This window comes from Tyto alba, unplaced genomic scaffold (assembly GCF_018691265.1).
Source record: "Tyto alba isolate M040663 unplaced genomic scaffold, T.alba_DEE_v4.0 Super-Scaffold_14, whole genome shotgun sequence".
NCBI lineage: Eukaryota > Metazoa > Chordata > Aves > Strigiformes > Tytonidae > Tyto > Tyto alba.
In genome coordinates this window covers 54,811,452-54,833,878 of record NW_024881276.1, presented here as the reverse complement: position 1 = coordinate 54,833,878, position 22,427 = coordinate 54,811,452, and the positions used below count along the sequence as shown (strand labels likewise).

Below are 22,427 nucleotides of genomic sequence, written 5' to 3'. Positions count from 1 at the left end.
CAGTTTCCTTTGGACATTTTTGAGTGTTCATGGTCTTTCTCTGATTCAGTCAGTCAACATTTGCACAGTGGCGCAGAACGAGCTGTCTGGTACAGAGCCCTCAACAGAGTCCGGCTCGAAAGAACATAAAAGCAGCAGAGGCCATTCAGAGGTTTTCTGTTACCTCTGTAAACAGCTGCATGACGGCTGTCAGCATTCATTTACAGACATTATGTTTACCAAAATGCTTAAATTTCACCTCAACTTCAGTTGTTGTTCCCCTCATTTTGCTTTTGTGATATTAGTGCAAATGTGTTGGCATGATAGTTTACAGTGAGCAATCAGGAGTCTTGTTTCAGCAGTGTGACTCACCTGTGCAAAAATACTTGCCCATTATCCCCGCTACTTGTTGAACCTTGACCCTTGCTTGCAGATATCTCAGCCTTTCAACTATGGAACAGAGGCTGAATGTTTTAGATGGCATGAGCCAATGCATCCTCAGCACCATCAGAGGTATAATGTGAACAAGGGATCAACTTTTCATGAAGCACTCACCAAACACTTACCAACAGTGGACAGATTTGTTTCAGAAGATCTTGAACAACAGTGAGGGTGATCTGTATGGGATACATTGCTTGTGGCTAGGATTTTGATTAGTCTGGGCTCTGTGTTTTATTGTTGATGGAGTGATGGTGATAAGACAGGACAATTCGTAATTACAGTGTATTCAGCTAGTGCAGATATTTCCCAGGGAAATATTCTCCGTCCATGTTTGTCAGGGATATGCAGAGTTTGTCTGAAGTCAGAGGAACAACTTTTTAAAAGACATACATTAGTGTATGTGTTCTGTTGTGACCTTTAGTAGAGGGGAGGAAAGGAAAAGTCTGGAATTACTCCAGACTTTCAGAGAGCCAGATCTGTTTGAACCCCAGCATCCTCTTTTCTGCTAGCGAAAAATTCCCTTTCTCCTTGCTGGGTGCTTAACAGCTCTTTCTGTACAGTCTTCATCTGCCTCTTGGCACTGGAGGATTGGCCCAGCTAGTGACAGAACAGAGACAGGGCATGTCAGCACTCTCTCTGGCATTACATTCCCTTGGGTGGTTGCTTGGTATTTTCCAAGCACAGAAGTAACTGCTGCGTTTGGGAACTCGAGAACCAAGAGCTAGCTGCACCCTACTCCTACTAGCAGCTGACTTTTGCTTTTGGTACATAGCCTTTTTCCTGTCATTCCCTATGAGTTTTATTTAACAAATACCAGTGACAGCAGAGACCTAAAATACAGCTCTTTCTGTGGCATGTTATCTCATTAGACTTGGGTCTCTTATTGCTGGCCATACAAGTGCATTTGGGTGTTGGGGAAGCATTCAGAGGTGAGTGGAGATGTCCCGTTGAACATTGTGCTTGTGATAAGAAGGGGCTGGATTTAAGGTACCTGCCTGGCAGTTTGTCATGTAATTCTCTGCAGATACACATGGGCAGAGAGATACTGTAAGAATACGGGCTTCCTGCTGGCATTGGTTCTTGCATTCTCCTCTGCAGAAAGTGTTTCCTGAATAGGGACCTTAGTCTGAACACTGCTTTCTCTTCGTATTGTGTTCTAATAATATCACACAAGAGACATGAAATGGCTTTGATCATAGAGAGTAAATGCCACCAAATATTCTTCTTCCTGCAGCCTTTTCCTTGCTACATTAAAAATTCATAGACAGTAGCGGCTTCTTTTCAGGACTCAGCTACATCTGCAGATGGGGAGAGTGGGCAGGATTACCAGGGCATGTTGATGGACAGAAGAGGGGTGTCCTGACAGAGCTGGGAGCAGGAGAAGTTTGCACTTAATTTGCTTATGCTGGCTATGTCTGAGGCCAGTCAGATTTACTTCGGTTTGTTCCTCACCTTGATGAGCAATGAGCTTACTGAAAATTGCTGTAAGTCAGTTAAATGGATGTGAATGTGAAGGTATGCCTTAATTTCCATGTTTGTTCTGTCCTTTTCGTTGCACTCACTCTGCAGCCAAGAGGAGGTTACAAGGAATGAGGGCCAGAGGCAAACTCAAGAGGTTAAATTGTAGCCCCACTGAAATCAGTGGCCAAGTTCCACTTGATTATATCAGAGCCACGATTCATCCAAGGGGCCTCTACCTATCAAGATTGCCTTTGACATGTCAGACACTGGTAGATACTTGAATGGGAAATTTTTTGAGCTTTAGGCTCCTTCTCCCTCAGGCCTTTGTCAGATCAGTAGGTTGCAAGGGCTTACTTGGGCAGGTAACGCCCTGTCTTTGGCAGCAGTGTTTTATCATCCCAAGCCTGTAAAAAGCTTTCCTGCCAGTTCCTTCATGCTATACGCTCACCAGCTGAAAAGTGGCTCTGGTAAACCATTTTTACCATTCTTCCTTGGGACTGTCTGTGAAAATGATTGTCCTACCAAAAAGCTCAGAAGCAGATGCTCGAGTGACTCAAAGCCCTCTGTTTTGCAAATTCAAGCCCCTCTGGATTCCCACTTATGTCTGGCAAACACAGGAGGATTCCTTGCAGACAGAGAATGGGGTGAAAAGGTTTTAGGGACAATGACTTTGACTAAAAAGTAATCAGTGATAGATATCCCAAGGACACTTGAGGTAGCCTCATCCACAAGTGCTATAGGTCTGGTATCTTGTGGTTCATCTTCCAGCCCAGCTTCCATCTTCCAGCAAGTAATGCAGTGTGGAAGTGCCCTACTCAGAGCTCCATCTCATCATCAAACGTTTTCTTTGGTCTTTTTTTTGTTACCCTGCTGCTGTCTGATCCAACTGTAGTGATTTTTTTCACATCCCCTGCCTTTGTTCAGCCAGCTGCTAGGGTGCTCTGATTAACCTGCTCTTTGTCCTTCCCTGATCTCTGCCTGCTGAAAGAAGCTAGCAGGCTCATTACGTTATTCAAAAAATACTGGTGTGATGTATAAATTAGGAAAGTAATGAAGTGTCGCTGAAGACCAGGACAAATCCCCAGGGATTTCACAGGAGGTGATGCTTCCATTCCTGTTTGGGTTGTTGGCTCCTTGTTTCCTAAAGCCCCACAAGCTGCTGGATCTAACAGGTTGCTAGACCTGTTTGGTGGCACTTCAGGGCCTTAGTCTGGGTCTGACAGGTCAAGTTCCTACAGAGATTTAATGCCCTTCCAGGAGAACACCCGCCTATTCTCACTCTTGCTTGGAATCTTTGATAAATGCCCCCGCAGACCTCTGCTTTGGGGAGCTGTTTCAGGATGTGTGCATCCCCCATCCAGCCCAGCCTTAGCAGTGTCATAAGCAGAAGTTCAGAGAAGAATTTCTGTCCCTTTGAGAGGTCTTGCTTTTTCTGGTAGGTGTTGCTTTATCTGAACGGCTTGCACATATGCCCACACTCAGGTTTCCTCTGCCTTACCCAAGTTGATTTAAACATGAGTTGGGATGAGATTGAGTAAGGGTGGCTCTGAGACAGGGTGCTGCTGCTGCTGCAAGGAGTGAAGCCCACAGCCCATACAGCTTGTCTGCTGCTGCATCCCAGCATAGGACTGTGCCGGAGGCTCCTTGGTCCTGCCTGACAGAACCTGCTGCAGGAATCACCTCCAGCAAAATGTCTCCTCCCCCTGAGAAGCCACCTCATTCCTGCACCTCTCCATGGGCAAGGCCTCCATCGTTCCCCCTCAACTCCTACCTTCCCCTTCCCCATGCTTAGGCTTGGATCTAAAATTCCCTCTCCTGGCCCTGCTTCTGTGCTATCTAGCCGCGTCCCCAGGACAGACCTGTTAATCTGGCATCTGCCAACTCTCTTCGAGGCTGCTGAAAACACCCTATTTCCCTCTCTGACATCAGGTGTTGGGCATTTGTGGAAAAGTATTGGACTAGGAACAAAAGTGGTGCAAAGTGAGACTTAAACAGGTACAACATAATTTTTCAAGGAGGTGGTATTTAACAACAGATGACCATTTAATCTAAGCAGACAAATGCATGATTTGATTCAGTGGCTGAATGATAAAGGAAATAATGGTTGTGCTTAAAACAGCATGAAAATTTCTTAACCTGAGGTGGTAATTAATCATTAATCCCACTGACATAGGGTGGATCTCTGCAGTTGGGGCTGCTTAAAGCCAAGACCCTTTCTTTAACAAGGTGCGCTCGCTGAGCCACTGTTGTGGTTTCTTGACAGAAGAAGTGGGTGAGTTTCTGTGGCTTGGGACAGGCAGCTGTACAGAATGATCTGAGAAGTCCCTCCTTGCTTTAAAACATATGAATACGACAGGGCCTGACAGAAATGGGGCATGAGAACAACCTAGGAAAGGGAGAGAAACTTGAAAATACCAGGGTGAGGACTTTGGAGAAAGGAGCAGAGAAGTAGTGTGGGAAAGGAGAGAAGAAAAGCTGAAACATTAGAAAGTGTATGTTGAAAGAGTAAGCAGACACTAACTCCAGACGCTGATGCAGAGACGTCCCTGACCTGTAGCCTGTAAGAATGGTATTAACTGAGCCTGTGTCTGTGGGGCAGTTCTCCTGGCTTGTCATCTTGAAAATATGGACATGTTAAAGATATATTTTCCTCATTTTCAGACCTGAATGCAGTGAAATTATTGGAAGTGCTTTGAGAAGCTTGAATTCAGGCAGGTTGTAGTTTCAAAGGGACCCTTCTCCAAATTTCTGCATACAAATTTCTCTGTCAGCTTGTTGTGCATGAGGCTTTCTGACAGTGCCTAGTCTCCTGATAGCATCACAAATCTTGAGAATCTTTCTTGTCTCGCTGAAGGCCTCAGTTTAAGTTTTGTAAAAGCTATGTTGGAGCTTCTGTAATGGACAAGAAAATGCGCAGCACAACAACCTGCCGCACTCTATTCTTCACAATAAAATTAATTCTCTGGTGATGATGAATGTGTAGCATGTATCATTTCAGCAAGACTTTGGAGCTCTCTTCCAAATCATCACTGTCAGACTGATTGTTCTCATCCATTAGCATTGTGTTGAGAACTCCATGCCAGAGCAGGTCATCAAATAAGCAGCAAGGCTCAGAACGGATTTGACCACCTCTCAGTTGTATAGAATTCCTGTTTGCAGCAATCCTAGCATCCCTTGAAACTGCCAGGCCGTTGTTTTGGGGCCTGTTAATGAGTATGTTAGAAAAACAGATCACACCTGTGTGTTCTGGAGGTTGTGTCTTGCAGGAGCTTTCTGTATTGCAGTGTCAGATCACCCTGCAGTCTTTGGTGATTCATCCTTTGAATACTATTGGAAGCTGAGGGTATGTTAGGGTCTCCGTGATGTAGCCGGAAACTTTGACACACCCTGAGAGACAGAACGATTTTAAACGGTTTATTTAGGCATCTGTTCTGAAGTGCCCTCAAGAGAAGATTATCTCTCTGAGGGCAGAGGGAGCCTAGGGGAGATTAGCTTTTTATGCCTTTGTGAATGCCTCATTAAGTGATTTACCCAAATTCACTGAGGCAATTGGGACTGGATATCTCCCAAGTCCTCCTAGAACATCCCAACCTCTGGGTCATCTCTCTGCTTGTGTGTTTGGAGGGACTGTTAACTATTCTAGCCTCCTTCTGTGAAGTCAATCCTAATTACTTGTGCTGAGGGCTGTAAATATTCACCAGCGTTGGGAGAAAAGTTTTGGGGGAATAGTAGGTCTAAGGAGATAGAGCTATTGCCTTGCTATGGGAAATTAATTATTTAAAGACCTGTAGGGTTGAACCCTGGCTCTGCCTGACTCATCAAGTGTTACTTTGACATTGGTGAAGCAATGTCCCAAGTATAAAAAGAAAAGAGATCTTGAAGCTGTCCTCAGTGGGAGGTATGGACTGCTTGTCTGGGTTTGCATGCCTAACTCCTATAGCCGCGTTCGGAAAATACAGGTCGTCATCCTTGTCCCCCTGAGAAACATCAGAACCCAGGTCAGACCTTTCCCTGCCTCCGATGCCGTGAGCCGGCCTCCCTTGGGAGAACAGGTCACAGAGTTTCCCACCGGGGATGGTGACTCAGGTGGGAGATGGAGGGCAGCTTGGCTCCCTGCCACGCAGCGGCCACCGCTGAGCGGCATGGTACTCCCGCCCTTTCGAAGGGATTTGACACCCTCTGACAAACAACAGCAGCAGAGCCTGGTTCTGAAGTGTCAGTAAGAAAGTCTCAAATGGCACGTGGTCTTTCAGGGGAAAGGCAGCGCTACACTCCCAGTACTACTGGTTGCTTCTATGCTTGTGCCATTTGTGAGTCCAGAAGGGCAACTTTTGTTTTAACTAAAAGGGAAGTGCTCTCTGTCTCTTGTTCCTCTCAAGTGGGAAGGACCTGTTGCCAATGACTTTGTAGTTCTACAAGCACTTGCTGTTGTAGCAACTAGTAATTAAGGCTACAAACCAACAGCAGTGCTAATTCTTTAATCCCACTTGGTCATATCCTGCTGAAAAAAGACATCTTCAGACCGCCGTCTGCCTCCTGCCCAACCTTCAGATTTGGTCTTTAACTAAAGGTGAAACTGTCTGAAAAGTCTGAGCGCAATATCTCTTTATCCAGTTGAACAAGGTTTTCCCTTTCAAAGGTGATAATGCAGTTTTCTACCCAAGCATCACAGAAGTAGATGAACTTCAAAACTCAAGGCCTCATGTTTAGCTGGTAGAAATCAGCACGGCTCTTTTGACCATGGTGGTGATATGTCAGCTTACAGCAATTGAGAACCTGGCCCTTGGCCTCTAAATTGCCCATACCAAGGTGATCAATTGCGAAACTAGATCGATTACATAGTAACAAGGTTACAAATTGGGGAAAACCAGCTATTGTTCTTGTACAGAAGGAAGTTCTGTTACAGCTCAGTGATCGCACTTTGAAAGGTATTGTGCATGCATGTTATCATCCACAGTTATGACCTATCTGAGTGCTCTCAAAGCAGTAAATCCTTCTACCTAATGAGGTTCTTACTTTAGAGGAAGCTTGGTCTTGTTGCATTACATGTCTGGATGTGAGTCTCAGGCATTTTCAGCATCAAAAGCCTGTTGAATTTATAGACTTGCGAAATATTCATAAAAAACATGTCTTTCTTAAAATAAAGCACGTGCTGGAACAGTTACTTCTAGTATTAGAGCCATCAGACACATGCATTTTTCTCAAACGGCAGAATTTTTCCCTATAACATGTCCTCCGTCAGTGCTTTGGGGATGTGAATTAGTGGCATTGATGTTCCAGTCAGCCCAGGATCAAGTTTGGTTTTCACTTGTCTCACGGAAATTATTTCTCCACTCTTTCTGGCAGACTCTGGCCTGGTATCGATGGAGGCCCCTTTATCGGGCAGGTGTGGCTGAAGGAATGGACAGAGTATGGCCTGTGGGAGCGCCCGCGTGGAGTCTGGGGAGAAGGGCATTTACCATTGAAAGCCTACCTCTTCTTCAGTTTGCCTCTAGAGGCACCTGCTGCATTTAAAGGATTTTCCACCTCTCTCCTAGCCCTGGCTTTCCTCCTTCTCCTCTGCTCCTGTTGCTGCCTGTATCCCAGGAACCAAAGGAGAGTGCAACGTAGCGGCCTAATAAATTGGGAGTGGGATGCTACCCTTACACATCAGGGTAAAAATGTGTACGTGGAGGAGCAGTGGGTACAGGGAGGAAGGAGAGATCACCGCTCCCCCGCCACCATCCCTTAATCTTCCTCCCCATATGCTGACACCCCTTTGGCTCTTCCCTGTTCCTCTCCACTCCTCTGCCAATGCAATAAAATTGCCGAGTACAGCCGTGTATCTTGACTATACACGTTATAGCTCACAAAACATCATATGTTTTCGCTCATCATTGCAGATACCCTGAATAGATGCTTGGACTCTGCTGGCAGAGCAGTTATGCAGTCCCCTTAAAACAACTGTGTTGATCATGATAGGGTCTGGAGGAATATCATATATCTTCATAAATGTCTTTTCCCCAGCAATAGTTGGGAACAAACCACCGGTTTTGGTGTGGTTGGTAGTGAATGAAAGTCAAGCGACAACAGTTGCCGGTTTTGTGGCTGTTTGTGGTATGAGCTGATGAGCTTCATTTCAGCTCCTAGAGGGCAGCCATCCACATCATACAGATGGCTCTTGCAGTTGGCATTGTGTGAAGTTTCCATGGATTGCTCTTTGCTTTTAGCCACTTCAAATGAAAAAAAAAAAAAAAAAAAAAAAAAAAAATCCCTATTTGTGGCCAGAGTCCATGCTTTTAGTGTCTGTTGGCTCTCCATGAAAACCAGATGGCACTTCAGGCTTTCGCAATGTCAGTCCCTGAGTAGCTGTAAAACTGAGCTGCCACACAGGTAGGCAGAGGTGACCCGAGTACCAATCCCAGAGCATCTCCGCGCTGCCTATCTCAGCGGAGGCTGTCTCTCCAGGGCCAGCATGGAGGGTCTCTCCTGTGATGTCTTCAGCACGCTTCCCTCAAAGCCAAGGAGCATGAGGCCAGCCAGGCTGTGTCTGCTCGTGCTGCTGTTTTCCTTCCAGCTTGCACGCAGAGCCATCCCGCGCCCATAGCGTGGAAAAGCAGACACCTTCCTCAGCCTGTCATCCAAAAGCGTTCCTGTCGTGTCTTTGGTGGTGCTGTGCAGCCTGCGCTCATCAAAGGGCGTTGCTCTGGGCCGCCTTCCCTTTGAGCAGGGTGTTACGTGTTTGGCGTTGGAGGAGGGTGATGTGGTACCTGTGGGGCTGGGCTCGTGCTGCCCCATCCGTTCCTGAACTGCCCAGTGACAGAATTGGGTCAGTCGGGCTGGCCCTGCCAGTGCTGCACCTACCAGGAGTACTGGTAAATGGCATGAGAAGATGGCAGTATGGTTTTGTGGTGTCCATGCTCTGATTGTTTACCTGAATTTTTCCTCAAGTTTTCAGAAGGCAGGAAAGTTAGAAAGCAGACCTGCTGTTTCGTTATCTGCTTCCAGCAGGGGGAGATGGGTCCAGAGAGTTATTTCTTCTGGGAACATGTACAAAAACAACATTATTTATTTTACTCATGAGACTCTCTCCTAGAATTTGTGAGAGTCCTGCTTGTTTAGCCTTTTATACCCAGGCAACCCCTTCCTTTTGCTTCTGTACGCTTCTAAAAGTAAGTACGACCTATCAGCTTTAGGCTTTTGTTTTGTTTTATTTTTTCCCAAGGTTTACGAGACCCTCAAGGGAATTTCTTGCTCGTATCTCTGTTTATTATGTTTATTATTATTATTATTAAATAGTTATGTTACGGTGGTTCTAATGAGGATTGTACAGATGCTTAAGAAGATGAAGACTTCCCTTGTACTTCCATCTCAGCCGAGAGGCGCCTCCGCGTCTGCTGTGATGAGCCCCACTTTGCAGGGAAGCACAGCCACGTGCAGTCCCACCTCGAGTCAGGATGTTACCAGAGTCTGGGGACAGGGTTCCTTCCTTATCCCTCCCTGAAACCCCCTCTTCTGTCATTCTCTGTATAAAACATATTGGTGCCACTTTCCATGAACTATATTTAACTAAGCATTAAATTTAGATTTAACTGGATAGTTATTGCCTCCTAAGTAAATACTCTGAGATAAGGAAATATTTAGTGAGCTCTAGCAGTTGGGTGGCAGATGCTTCTTGCATTGCATAATAGTTAATCTTCGACAAATATGTTTTCCTTACTCCACTGGCATTTAATTAATATACAATAGCTCTTATTAAATGTAGATGAAGCATATGTGGGAGACCCTTCTAAAAGGGATCCATGCAACACTGACTTGCAAGAGGGGTGCGTTTCTATCATTGGTCTCATCTTCATATAGGACCAGGTCTTTTAGCTGCACTGGAACTCTGTGACAAGGGTGCAGAGGTTTTCGCTCGGTGATGCCCATCATCTGGGATGCCAGCAGCCTGATGGCATCTCTCTGTCCCTTGTGCTGTCCATCGCCCTAGAGTGGTGGCTACTAGTTTATCAGCAGCATGGTCTTCTTCAGAGCAATACCCTTGTCAGGTGAAATCTCTCTCTGCAGTATCTTGGGAACATCCAGTGTGCCAATTAATCCCTTATCTCCTTCTCTTTGCTCCCCAACTCTGGTGCCATCCCTGCCAAATCTCCCGCAGGGGAAATGTCTGAATTGGCTCACTCCTTGGCTTGAATACAAAGCCGTCATCTCTTTTGCCGCTGCATGCATGGCACTGGGCGCAGTAGTGTCATGACCTTAGCCCTTAATTTGGGGGCCTTTAACACATGCAGGGATTGTTTAAGTACTCATAGACAGCAGGGCCTTTCCATACCAAGGCTGCAGGGGCCGGTTTCTAGGGGTTCAGAAGGCAACTAGACGCATTCCTGGAAGAAGAAAATCAATCGAGGGCCATTAACTACAAAGACACTGCCACCAGCTGAGGGGACATGCTTTAGCCACAAATCACTGGAAATCAGAAAAGCACCCAGGGGCAGTGCAACTGCAGCTTGTCCTGTGCTTGGGCTCTTCCCCGGGGCATTGGCTTCAGCCTGTGCTCAGAGACAGGACCCAGGGTTAGGGGGGGACCTTTGATCAGATGCCGTGTGGCCGTGTGTAGGGCACGGAGCCATTCCTTCCGTACCTCCAGTTTGGGTCCCCTGTATCTCCCCACGAGGCTCCAGGACCGGAGGGGAAGCAGGCAGCGTGCAAGACGGGTTTTTCCCCTTCCCTCCCAACGCCGGGACGGCAGCTCACCGCAGAGTTCCCCCTCAGCTTTCCTTGCACCCGCTCCTCCGGCCCCCTCCCTCCACACCACCTCAGCCCTCTCTGCTTCCCCCTCCCAGCCCCGCCGTGTTTCGGCCACCGGAGGGTCACGCCAGCCGAGACACCCCCGGGGGAGCAGGTCTCCTCATCCCTCCTGCAGGCAGAGGCGAGCGGGCTGGGGGAATGGCAGGCAGGCACCAGCAGTGACACGGGCGGCTTTTTTCCTCTCCATTAATTTCATCTCCCTCCTCTCGCGGCGGTGCCGGTGCCGGGATGCGAGCTGTGGGAGCGTTCCCGGGTGGGCAGCGCTGCCGCCGGGCTCGGGGCTCAGCTGCCGGGCGCTGGCAGTCGGGGAGGACAGGCCGGGTATTCACACTGCGGGCAGCTCAATACCAGCATTGTCTCCCGTCCATCCCTCAAAGGCTGGGAAAGGAGGTGGGGGGCGGGAAGGGCCGAGGGGAGGGAGGTGGGGGGGAGGCGGAGGGAGGGAGGGATGTACAACTGTTTATCTGGTATGGGGAAAGTGTGTGTGGGGGGGGAAAGAAGCAAGGGTTGAGGCTGCAGAGGTAGTTGCCAAGAATGCTGCTCTGTAAATCAGCTAGCTTGTGGCTTCAGGCCGCGAAGCCAAGTTGTTTGCACTTTTGGCCACAGCTTCTTTGCCCCCCACCCCCAGTATTTGCTCTTGTGAATATCGGTCGTATCTTCTTCCACCCTCTCTGCCCCGCTGCCTGTGCCTCCCCCCACTCAGCCTCTCCTGGCTGCTCTTGCCTTCCCGGTCTGCCTCTGCTTCCAGTTCCCCACTCCCCTTCTCCTTCTTTCTCCAGCCCCCTCTCCCTCTCCCACCCCCTTCCCTCTCTGCCTTTCCCCCCTCCCCTCTCCAGCCCCCTCTCCCTGGGGGGCTTCCCCCCTCTGCCCTCCAGCCCTCATCCCCTCACATGCCCCCTCTCCCTGCTGCAGTGCCCCCCCCCCCCCGGCCGCCCTGTGCAACCCCGTTCGTTCCCCGGGGAGAGGATTCGGGGGGGGGGGGGGGGGGGCTGCCCCCCCGGGAGAGGGCCGGGCAGCGCGGCTGGCGGTTCCCCTCCCGCGCCCGCCGCCGCTGTGGTGCCGAGCTGCTGTCTCACGAGTGAGGCTCCCCCCCCCACCTCCTCCTCCTCCTTCTCCTCCTCCTCCTCCTCCTCCTCCTCCTCCTCCTCCTCCCTCCCTCCCTCGCTCCGCCTGGGAAAGTGGGTTAGGAAGGGAGCTCGGGGCCGGGAGGCTGCACAGCCGCGCACTGGAGCAGGACCATCCACTCGCGCAGCCCGGCGGCGCAGGACTCCTCTTGTTCCTTTTCCTCTTTTTTTTTTTTTTTTTTTTTTTTTTTTTTTTTTTTTTCCCCCAACCTATCTCCATCACTCCAAAGGGGTCGACTTAATTGCTATTATTTTTTAAAGTATTTTGCTACCTGACTTTTTTCCTCTTGCCTTTTTTCTTTTTTTCTTTCTTTCCTTCTTTTTTTTTTTAATTGAAGGTTGTGCTAAGACTTTTTTTTTTTTTTTTTTTTTTGAAAGCCTTAAAAAAAGGCAAGGGGGTGGGGGGAAAGAAGCCAGCAAGAGACTGAAAAGAGCAAGAGAAAGTGGCAGCTAAGAAGGACTGTGAAATCACCTCCCCTTTCTGGGGCTGTCGATCAGAGCCAGAGTTGTACATTATTATTATTGTTTTTCTTTCTACATCTATCTATCCACATACACACGCAGAGAGAGAGCCAAGTACTGACAGTGAAACTCGACGAGACCAGCCATGGTAGCGAGGGCTCAGCCTGATCGGAAACAATTACCGCTGGTCCTACTGAGATTGCTTTGCCTTCTCCCTACAGGGCTGCCAGTCCGCAGCGTGGATTTTACCCGTGGTACCGATAACATCACCGTGAGGCAGGGGGACACAGCCATCCTCAGGTAGGGCATCTTGCCAACTTTTTCCTTTCCTACGTGTGTATCTGTATTTCTATGTATGCAGCGTATACATGTGGTGCGATATAGATTTGTGGGTACGTGTCTCTGTGAGAGTGTGTGTTATTTTACCTCTCGAACTGCAGTAGCAGCAGCTGCTACAAACAAGCTCTGCGTGTGTGTGTTGTGCCTTAATATGAAAAAATCGCAGAGCTTTTCAGCACTTTTTGCCACCACTCTCCTCTGTGTAGTGCTCTGAATCAAAAGAATTTCAGTGGGGAAAGATCTGTTTGTGTTAGCCAGCTCTCGTGAACGTACATTTTCCACCAGCCCTGCAGTATCAATAGAGAAATCGAAAAGGAATCCAGCTGCGCTTGCCAGATGTTCCATTGATCTTCCCATAGTTCTTTTGGTACCTATGCAAAAACTTTATCCCTGGTGCTGCCAGAACTCTCGGGCAAGTTTGTTCGGAAAACTCTGGCTTTTAATTTTATTTATTTATTTTACTGCCCTGTAGAGAGGGGGAGAGGGATACAGTAGTTAAAAAGGCTGGTGAAAAAATGGTGTAAGAGCTCTGACATTTATGAAGCTTGTATCTCGTTCACTCTGTTGGTTTCTTTGCAGGGCTAAGTGGAAGGATGTATGCTGTGCCTGTGTGCCTGGGTGGTTGTGATGAGGGAGTCTTTGCACACGAAGCCTTGTTCACTGGCAGTATTAAGTGTTGTATTTCTGTATTCGTCGTGCAGTTTTTCTAAAGGTAGTTCTGAGGCTACTTGGGCTTTCAGTTAGGAGCGTCCCAGTTAGCTGAAATGCAGTCATCTTTTTCCTCCGGGTTTCTTTTTCAAATTCTGCCTTGCTCAACTTACCTGCAGTAACTTCCCTACTGAAGGAAAAATCTGTGTGAGTGTGTGCACACACTGTGTACTCTGGCTATAAAACAACTGGACATAATTTAAAATAAGCCTGTAATCTGTATGGGAAGCTGATAGTGCACAAACCCTGAAGCATCAAGGGAGCAATCCCCTAGCAAAGCTAACAGCAGCAGCAAAGTTTTCTTTCTCTTTCTCTGAAATAAATCCTGCTAGATGTCACCAAATGGTCTGCTACGTGATCCCTTGTGTCCTGCATCCCTCCCATTTAATGATAGAGGGGTATGTGAGCTAGCAAGAGGGGACCAGGGAAGAAGGATGCTAGAAGAGGGATATATATGTGTGTGTGTGTGTGTGTGTGTGTGTGTATGCGTATCGCTTCTCTCAGCTCCCGTGTGCTGGGTTGTTTTGATACTGGAATACCCGTTCAGCAGCTTCCATTCCCCAGCTCTCCAGACTTGTTAACTCGCATGTAAGATTTATCCACAAGGAGTAATAGGATTTACAGAGTAATTCATCTGCCTTGCATATGCAACGGAAGGGGTTTAGATGCGACATGGTAAACACCTAACAAGGGGTGTTGCCTCTGACTCCCAGCTTCACTCCTCTCCCTTCCACTCACTAGCAATTTATATATCCCATTAACCCTTTTCTAGCGGGACTCCCAGCTGACTTATCCCATTTTTAAAGGCGAATCGCTTCCATCAATCATTTATTTTAGAGGGACTGCTCAGGCAGGTGTTTGCTGGCATATGTTTGGTACGTACAGCAGCAGACAAGTCATTAAGCTCACTTGCCCAGCTGGGGGTCACTGGATTTCTATTTCCCACCTAACCTTGGAGCTTTTGAGTTTATCTAGACACTGTGTGGTAAAGCTGCATTTGCAGCAGAGAGGGCTGAGCGGATGGCGGAGATGGTGCCTGCATGTGCTGCCTGTAAAGTGTTCGTCAGCAAGCTCAACGGGGCTGCCATGGAGAGTGGTTTCGGTGTTTGTGTTTGGCTTGCCAGTGTTATGTCAGGCACTAAAATAAAACACCTGAGTGAGGTGATCCAGCTGTGTCAGCCAGATGTGTGCCAAGTGACACAGTTTGCAGGAGCGGCACACCACCTGGCCACGTAACTGCTTGCCCCGAGCAGAACGGTGTTCCCTGCAGGCTGCGTTTCTGTCAGAAGTGACTGTGGCCGGTGCACGGGCTTTCCCTCCCTCGACCGCCTTCCTAAGCTCTTTAAGCAGATCTGGCTGGCTACATGCTTTTCACATTTCCTAGGAAGGGCAGTTGTCTCCCCTCCCTTTCCCTGGGACCAGCCCCTGGTTTCTGGGACATTTCAGTCCCCCCTTCAGAGGAGAGACAGAAGCCAGGCTGCACTGGGAGATGGGACTGCCACGTGAGAGTAGAAGGGGTGAGATTTTCCTCTCTCCCATACACTTTAGGTCCTGCAGGATGACATTTCATTCCCTCAATTTTAAAGGAAGGGTTGGTTTGCTAGCTTCTCTCTCGTTGTTTTCCCTGACCCTCCAAAACATAACTCACTTTAAGACAGCCTTGTGTTTGAAAAACTCCCAGCGTCTTGCTCTCCCTGCCTATAGATCCACTAGTGACAGCACAAGGGGAAGAGCTAGATGAGGAAAAAACATCAGATGATCTACACTGACTGTGCTCAGAGCAGATCTTTACCTCCACAGAGAGATAGGTAAGAGATTTCTATACAGAGATTGTATCGCTTATCTTTGCTACGCATCTGCTTCAGAGGGAAGAGGGAGCGTGCAGCAGCAGTTCACCAGTGCCCAGTAGCTTCATCCTGTAGCTTGAAGGGAAGTGAAAATGTAGGAGGGAGAAAAAATGATATGCAGTTGGAGAGAAATAAAAGCAATGTACATGGTGATAAGGTAACTAAAAACATTTTGTTCATGTAAATTGTCGTGCAAAACATTCAGCAAAGCACCAAGGATGGTATTCTGAATGATTCTTCTCCTTTGGGGCCTTATACATTTGTATATAATGTTACACTTGTAGGTGGAAGAATGGGTGGGTGGACTGATCTATGAAGTGGAGAAAAATAGTGTATTATAAGCCCTAATGTTCTTAAAGCAAGCCACTCCTCTGGAGCTTCATCTACAGCTTGTTACTCAGAATAGAATTATACTGAGAAGTTTGGATATGACTTTTTAAAGCTATGGCATTTAAAATATTCCCTTGCTACGGACTTTTAAAAAATGTTCCTAACTCTATACTGGCTCATCTCCTAAATGACCTGGCAGCAGATTTGATTCATTTGTTGGCCTTGCTGAAGGTTGATGACTTTTAGTGAGTATTTGGCATGGGGAAGTTAGTCAGGGAATTATAGAGAGAATAAAAATAGCTCATGATAGACTGTCCACAGGGAAAAGGGTAATGATCCGCTCCTTAGAGCGGGGCTGAAAAGAGAGGAGGGGTCTGAGAGCTGTAACAGGTGAGAAGGGCTGAGCAGAGTTTCTGGTGTTTGGCCAGCTACAACCAAAGAAAGAGAGCAGGATGTTTCAAAGACGACACTGTATCAGAGAGCCTGTCAGAGTTACTAAGGTTTCATTTTTTAACTCTGTCTTCAGCAAGTGAAGGAGGACACTGAACCTTATTTTGAGTATTGAGAGGGAATCGAGTGCTGCAATTCCTGCCGATGTTTTGCTTGCAAAATTACAGTCACGAGGTTATCAGGTTTTGTATGCAACTTCCCTGCTTGACGTTAGGAAAAAAAGAATCTCCAAACAACACACAAAATATCCCCCCAAAACTAATTAAAATAGGAAAAGAAAAACAAGACCCAACCCCAAATCTTCGGACTGTTTACCTGCCTCCAGCATCACTTCCCACCTCATTTGCTCCGTGAGTGTTGGGTGAGCAAAAGCAGGGATGCAGCGCTTTGTTAGGCACTTTCAGCCTAGGGAGAGGATGAGAAAAAAGAGGATGTTGGCTAACCTGGGACATGTGCAGTAGCGAAGGGCAGCTACGGCAAACCGGGGAGGGAGGGAACTGTGCCTCTGTGTTGTATTTGGCCCTTAAAGATGGGTTAGAAGCAAAATGGTAACGGAGTCCATGCTGTGGGACCAGGTACCTGCACAACATGTCAGGGGGGAAAGATCAGCTTTCTCAGGAATCATCACGGCAGGTCACCCCAAAGTGCCTTTAAAGCACTATTCTGAGAGCCCCAGTGGGACTTGCAGGTTGCTCAGGGCTTTTAGTAGTCTTGGCACAAGGGCAGATTTGGCCTTTAGTGACTTCTGAAATGGAGCTCATCTCTAGCTGGAACCAAATCGGGTCACATCCCCATTCCCGTCCACTCACTTATACCAGTACAAATCCACCAAAGCCCAGGGGCACTGCCAGAAATACCACATTTGTCTTTGGGGCAGATTCCTGGGGAGTGCTAACAAAGAGGTACAAGGGAACCATATAGGGCTTAAGCTGCTGAGCGCTGCTCAGATGATGCTCAGCCTGTCGGAGAACTGGGATCTCGCCAAGGCCAGAATTTGGCTCATTGTTCCTGAGTTTTTCCAAGCGTCAACTTTTCATCAAGGATTAAATCAATCTGATGCTGACGCACTGATGAAAACCAACGTTTAACTGAGTGTGCAATTTCCATTTTTACCAGGTATTTTTAAATAATATGAAGTTTCAGGCTGATAGCACATTTAGGAACTTCCATCCTAATGGGCACTTAGTTTCTTCAAGTTACATGTGTCAAAGGATGGGCTAGAATCAAATTACCAGCAGTAACGATAGCGCTGTTGGTGTAATCTTGCAATATAAGCAATTTATGCAAACTGTGTTCTCGGCCTCCCAGTATTTTGCTGATATTCTACACGTGGAGCCATGCTAGAGGACAAAGGCACCTCAGGCAAAGTAGCAACACAGCACCACAACAAAGTTTATGCCCTATGCAGTCATTTTAAAAGAAAAGTAAAAGCTGTTCAGATTACACTTACAATTAGCATACGATCTGTAACAGGGAGCACTGAGCTGAGCCCTTTGCTGGAAATGAGAATAGGCATGTTCAAAGGTATAATGACACATAATAACACAGTCTTGGCAGTAAAATTGTAACCTTGATTGTTAGTAGTATTGTTGTGGTAGTTAAAGGCCACCACTGAGTTGAGGCACCCTTTGTGATAGGTGCCACGCGAGCAGAGAGGCAGAGATCCCTGTTCCGCGGGGCGTGCGGCCTATTAGCGGGGCCGGGCCGAGGCCGGGGCGGGCCGGAGGGGCCCGGAGGTGAGGGGACTCGCCCGGGGTGGCACCGCGGGGCCCAGGCGCACCCAGCCGAGCGACCTCTCCGTTAGCCTGGGCTGTCGGTCGGCTCAGCCCCGCGAGAGCCCAGCAAATGCGACGAGTGAGGCTTCCGTAGTGCGTCCTCATCTGCCCTGGTATTGACTGCAAGTCCCCAGTGCTCTTCTCTTTCTCCGGTATATACAAAGCCTTCATTATCAAATCTAGCATGCGTGTGTTGAGAGAGGGTATGCTGGGATCTGTGCAAAAGGGCCTGTACTCTCCTGATGCTTTCCTCTTTTTTTTTTTTTTTAAAAAAAAAAAAAAAAAAGAAAGAAAAAAGTATAAATGTAGTAACAGATGATGTTGCAAAACTTCCAGGTCTGGCAACAGATGGTGCCATTATATGAAGGCACACATGCATACATAGATACGTGAGTGTGTGCGCATACATACGATAAAAGAAGTTGGAATATGTATATAGTCAGAGTCTGGTGATTAGCATCTCTCCTTATTCACACACAATATTTATATATAGTGTGTCCTGTCGTGAGTGGGGCCTTTGCGATACTGCGTTTTGTGCAAAGAGGGACTAACCCATCACAAGCAAAGGGGAATGGAAATTAGAAAAGGAAAGGCTCTTTCCTTGGTGAAATTATGTATGTTTAATAACACTGTATGTATAATTTGCATTCAGAAAGATGGAGGAGGAAAGACAGTATCAGACTGTATGGCTTTAACCTCCTCCCCTGAGTCTGCACACACACTTCAGTTTGCAGCTAAGTACCATATGTTTTCCTACTTAGTTGGCATTAAAATTTATATAGTAGTATGTGTTACCTGGAGTGTCTCAGAGTTGGTACCTCTCCTACTCTGCTCCCCTCCCCAGCAGGTCATGAGGAAGGACCTAGTCTTAAAATAGCTCGTAGTTACTGGAATTTGCCATCTCATAACTATAAGTTTTCAAAATATATATTACATGCACCTGCCCTTTATATCCAGACCCACAGACATCCGAATCTGACAGAGCTGCGGGGCCACAGCTCGCTGCTGATGCAGCAGCAGGGCTTCAACAGGCTTACTGCGAGGCTGAATATAGCCATTTTCATTGAAGGTACCTAGTTTTGTTGTCCATCAAAATTCACTCTGGTTTGTGTGAACTCGTGCTCTGCTGGAGTAAGTGCAATGGAGGGCACAAAGGTGAAGTCAGGAATTTACTGAGTTTTCTTTTACTCTTCTCTTGCTGAAGAAGAAACGAATGTGATTTTCAGCTGAATCTGACACCAAAGCATTTGCTTCAGGCTTCATGCACATCTAACGTGCCTGGTTTTATGGTAAGTAATGGGAACTAATAACGATGAGTTTCACCTCTGCCTAGGAAACAGCTATTTCAAAATAATCTGAACAGCCATTCTCCCCTGTGCATGTATATTTCTGCAGATTTTTATTAGGAGCAACTGGGTTCTGTGGGAGAGGCTGGCCGTGACCCCAGAGTGCCCTCACTGTGCTCGGCCCTGTGCAAAGAGAGGAGGAATAGCCCTGCCACAGCTCTATTGATTGCACTGGGTTTGGGCTTTTTTGGTCAGAGCTAACTTGGTGGGATTGAGCCCACTCAGGCTGGGCTGGAGTTCAGCAGATGCTTTGCAATAACACGACTGAATAACATTTGGCAGGTGTGTGCGCGCGTGTGCTTCTGCACCAGTATGTGTTTCCCTGTGTTTGCTCCCATTTAAAAACGAAAAGTGTTTTCCTGTGTGTAGTTGTACAAATGTTCATATACTTCATAAGTTGCAGGTGTTGTGTAGGTGAGAGGCAGCACTGCCTGATGGACAGGATGACAGGCTGCTTGCTTGGGGGTGTGTGTGGCTGTTTCTGACTCCTGGGCCTCAGTAACCATCGCTAATGCTGGAAGTGTCTTTTTTCTTCAGTGTGCCTCAGTTGCTACAGCTGTTAAGGAAAAAAACAGCAAGCTAACAGAATATTGCATCAGAGGCTCAGTGGTTACCACCACAGTAGATCTGGCCAATACTGTCCCTTCCCAGTAGCAACTTGAACCACTCTCACCGCTGAAATTTGCATTTCTGTGGCAGAGGGAAGTAGCAAAAGCTTCTGAAGAGCAGGGAGGCTTGTCTCCCGCACGCACCCTCACACCCTCCTGTGAGAGGTGAAGCATGCCCGAGTGGCTTCTCATCACAGGTGCCCTCCTTGGATGGGTCCCTGGGCTTACAAAGGGGAGGAAAGGGTCAAGAGGGTTCCAGCTTCCCAGGCACCAACCCCTGTTCTGTGGCATTTGCGAAACGAAATAGGGGGGTGCAGCCGCCACTCACAGTGCCACTGCACCCCCTCCTTTTGGGGACAGCGGGGTGACCATGTTGGGGATGCGCGGCTGCCACAGCCCCTAACACGATGTGACTTAGTGCATCAGGGAGAACAGGGCCTCACCAGGGGGGGTGGTGGTGGTGCTTTCCCAGTGTAGGATCCCAGGGATGCTCCAACCGGGAAGCCGCCGACACCTGCACGGCAGCTATCTCAGCGCTCTCCTTTCTCACTCCCTCCATCCCAGGCTGGTTGTCCACCCTCACACGAGGCTGGGCAGGGGACACCGTGACTCAGAGCTGCACATCCATTCACTTTTTGTGCCTCGCTGTGCAAACAAAACCCATGTTGAAATCCACTGGCAGGCAGCATCCATGACTTTGAATAGTAAATACAAATCTCACCCTCTCTGTGTCTCTCTCTCTCTGTTATTAAGCTGACAGGCACTTAGCCAATTATCCAGTCGTCGTCTCAGCTGTATTTATGGAGGAGGAAGAGACAACGCACACAGCTCTTGTCTTCAGGGCTTCAGCTGAGTCTCCCTTGTGTGCTGTAGCATTTTCCCTTGTGTGAGCTGCTTAGGACGCTGAGGGAAAGAAACCAATGAAGGGGATGAGTTGAGAAGAGGGAAGGGCAAGTGGAGGGGAGGAAGGGGGTCCGCTCCCCAAGACCAGGCGCGTGCGAGAGCTGTCATTGTTTGCCATTGGTTTTGTGTTTAAATTTGGCAGGGTGCACATGCCTTCGTTGCATAAGGTTGCGGTGGATGGGGAATGTGATGGCTGCCAGTACTTGCAAAGGCATTCTGGCCATGACAGGGCCAAGAGTCAGGAACTATGCAGCAGCAGACTGTGAGTCTGTGCCTTAAAGTAAAGGGGCCACGTGTACTGGGGGACATAGTGTGAATCTGTGACTTGGAGCCAAGAGGCACCCGGAATCCCTGATGAGGTATTGTGAATAGAACATATAGCCTGTGCTGGCTCAAGTGTTTACTCCAAACAGCAAAATTTAGGCAAATAGCACTGAAGTGTTCTGTGAATATTTTCATGAATGTTAAAAATGAATTCACTTTGGCTGCAGCTGTGCTTCCTTTGTGTGTGTGCATGTGCGTGTGCGTCTTTTTTTTCTCTCCCCCTTGTGAATAATCACAGTGGATGAGTTTTCCTTGGCCTGGCGTTCATGGACAGAACATTTTAAACAGGTTCATAGCTGAGCAGACAAGGCTCTAGCTGCAACTTCTGCAGCTGGAAGTCTCTGGCTGTACAGATTTGCAGGCATGTGCCCCTTCCTCCCACCCAGACGCTAACTTTGTGTGTACACCTGTGGTGCTCTTGATATATATTTACATAGGATGCAGCTTGGGGAGCATTGGACAGGGTTCTTACAGCCCTTCATCAGATCTCGGGCATAAAAGCAGTAGAACAAGTGAGACGTAGAGGTGATCGCAGCTTGAGCCATAATAATTTATGTGCATGTGACAAGACAAAATTACCTTTAAACTCTACACCCAACCAATAAATCTTAGAGCAGCCTGTTTTTGCTAGGAAAGGTGCCTCGGGCCAAGCCTATCAAGCTCAGAAAAAGAAAGGTTAAAATGTTCTAACATCATTATCTCTTTCTTTTCCGTTGGAGGAGAGGAGCCACAGTGACAGAGCCTAGCTGACTCCCTCACATGAGTTCCTTCGTGGTGAGCTCCATTCCCACTCCCAGCCCAGATTCCCAACAGGAATCAGCAGGAATTTGTCAACAGTCAGGCCCCATATTCATCTTGTCAGGGAACAGAAAAGTGAGCATGTACCAGAGGGGACCAGGCATAAATAAGCATGCTGGAATTGGAAAATGCTCAAAAGAGGAAGAAAACACCACCACTACAAGGTAGCAACCCTACTGAGTGCTGCAGGTAGCACAGGGATGTTAGGAAACCCCCATCTGTTCTGGGGTGTCATCTGAGCTTGGAGAAAAGTGGGATTCAGGAAGTGATTACTCCCTGAAAAATAACTGTCCCCTCTATGCCAAATACAATATAATATGATCTGTAGTCTCCCCGCCTGCAGCTATAGAGCAAGGAGCCTGTGCCAGCTGAGGCAGTTTTTTATAGGGGCTTTGTGGGGAAGGGGCATTTGAGCCCCCCTCCTCATATGAGCAGGGGCACGTGTGTGCTGTGATTCAGTGGAGTCCTTTTGTCCCTCCAGAGCAGACAGGGTTATTAGCAGTCCCCTCAAGTCAAAGGACAGGGGAGGTTTTAAGCTGGTGTAAGAAGATGGGGAAGAGCTGCTGCAGATCACCCTCCCCCTTAGCCTTCGGCACCTCTGAAACAGGGATGGTCCTTCCACAGCCCCCTGCCATTTCTCAGGCAGACTGTCCTCTGCCTCCAGCTCTGCGGGCCGGCCCCACAGACTTATTCTGGCTGCCCCTGATCAGTGGGGCTCTCGTTCCTGACAGTGGGGTGAGGACCT

The 22,427-nt window shown here is 47.9% G+C and overlaps 1 protein-coding gene across 4 annotated transcripts in view; it reads left to right on the top strand.

Annotated features, from left to right (window-relative positions):
• LOC104363821 (limbic system associated membrane protein) overlaps positions 1-22,427 on the top strand; it is a 1,022,402-nt gene that overhangs the window by 695,066 nt on the left and 304,909 nt on the right. For 3 of the 4 annotated variants that reach the window (XM_033005145.2, XM_033005144.2, XM_033005146.2), the window contains exon 1: positions 12,171-12,554. In XM_033005145.2, coding sequence (XP_032861036.1) covers positions 12,400-12,554 — 155 coding nt within the window. In that variant the 5' untranslated portion in view covers positions 12,171-12,399. Of the gene's footprint in view, positions 1-12,170; positions 12,555-22,427 lie in introns of those variants that run through there. The other variant, XM_042788682.1, reaches the window with a different exon arrangement.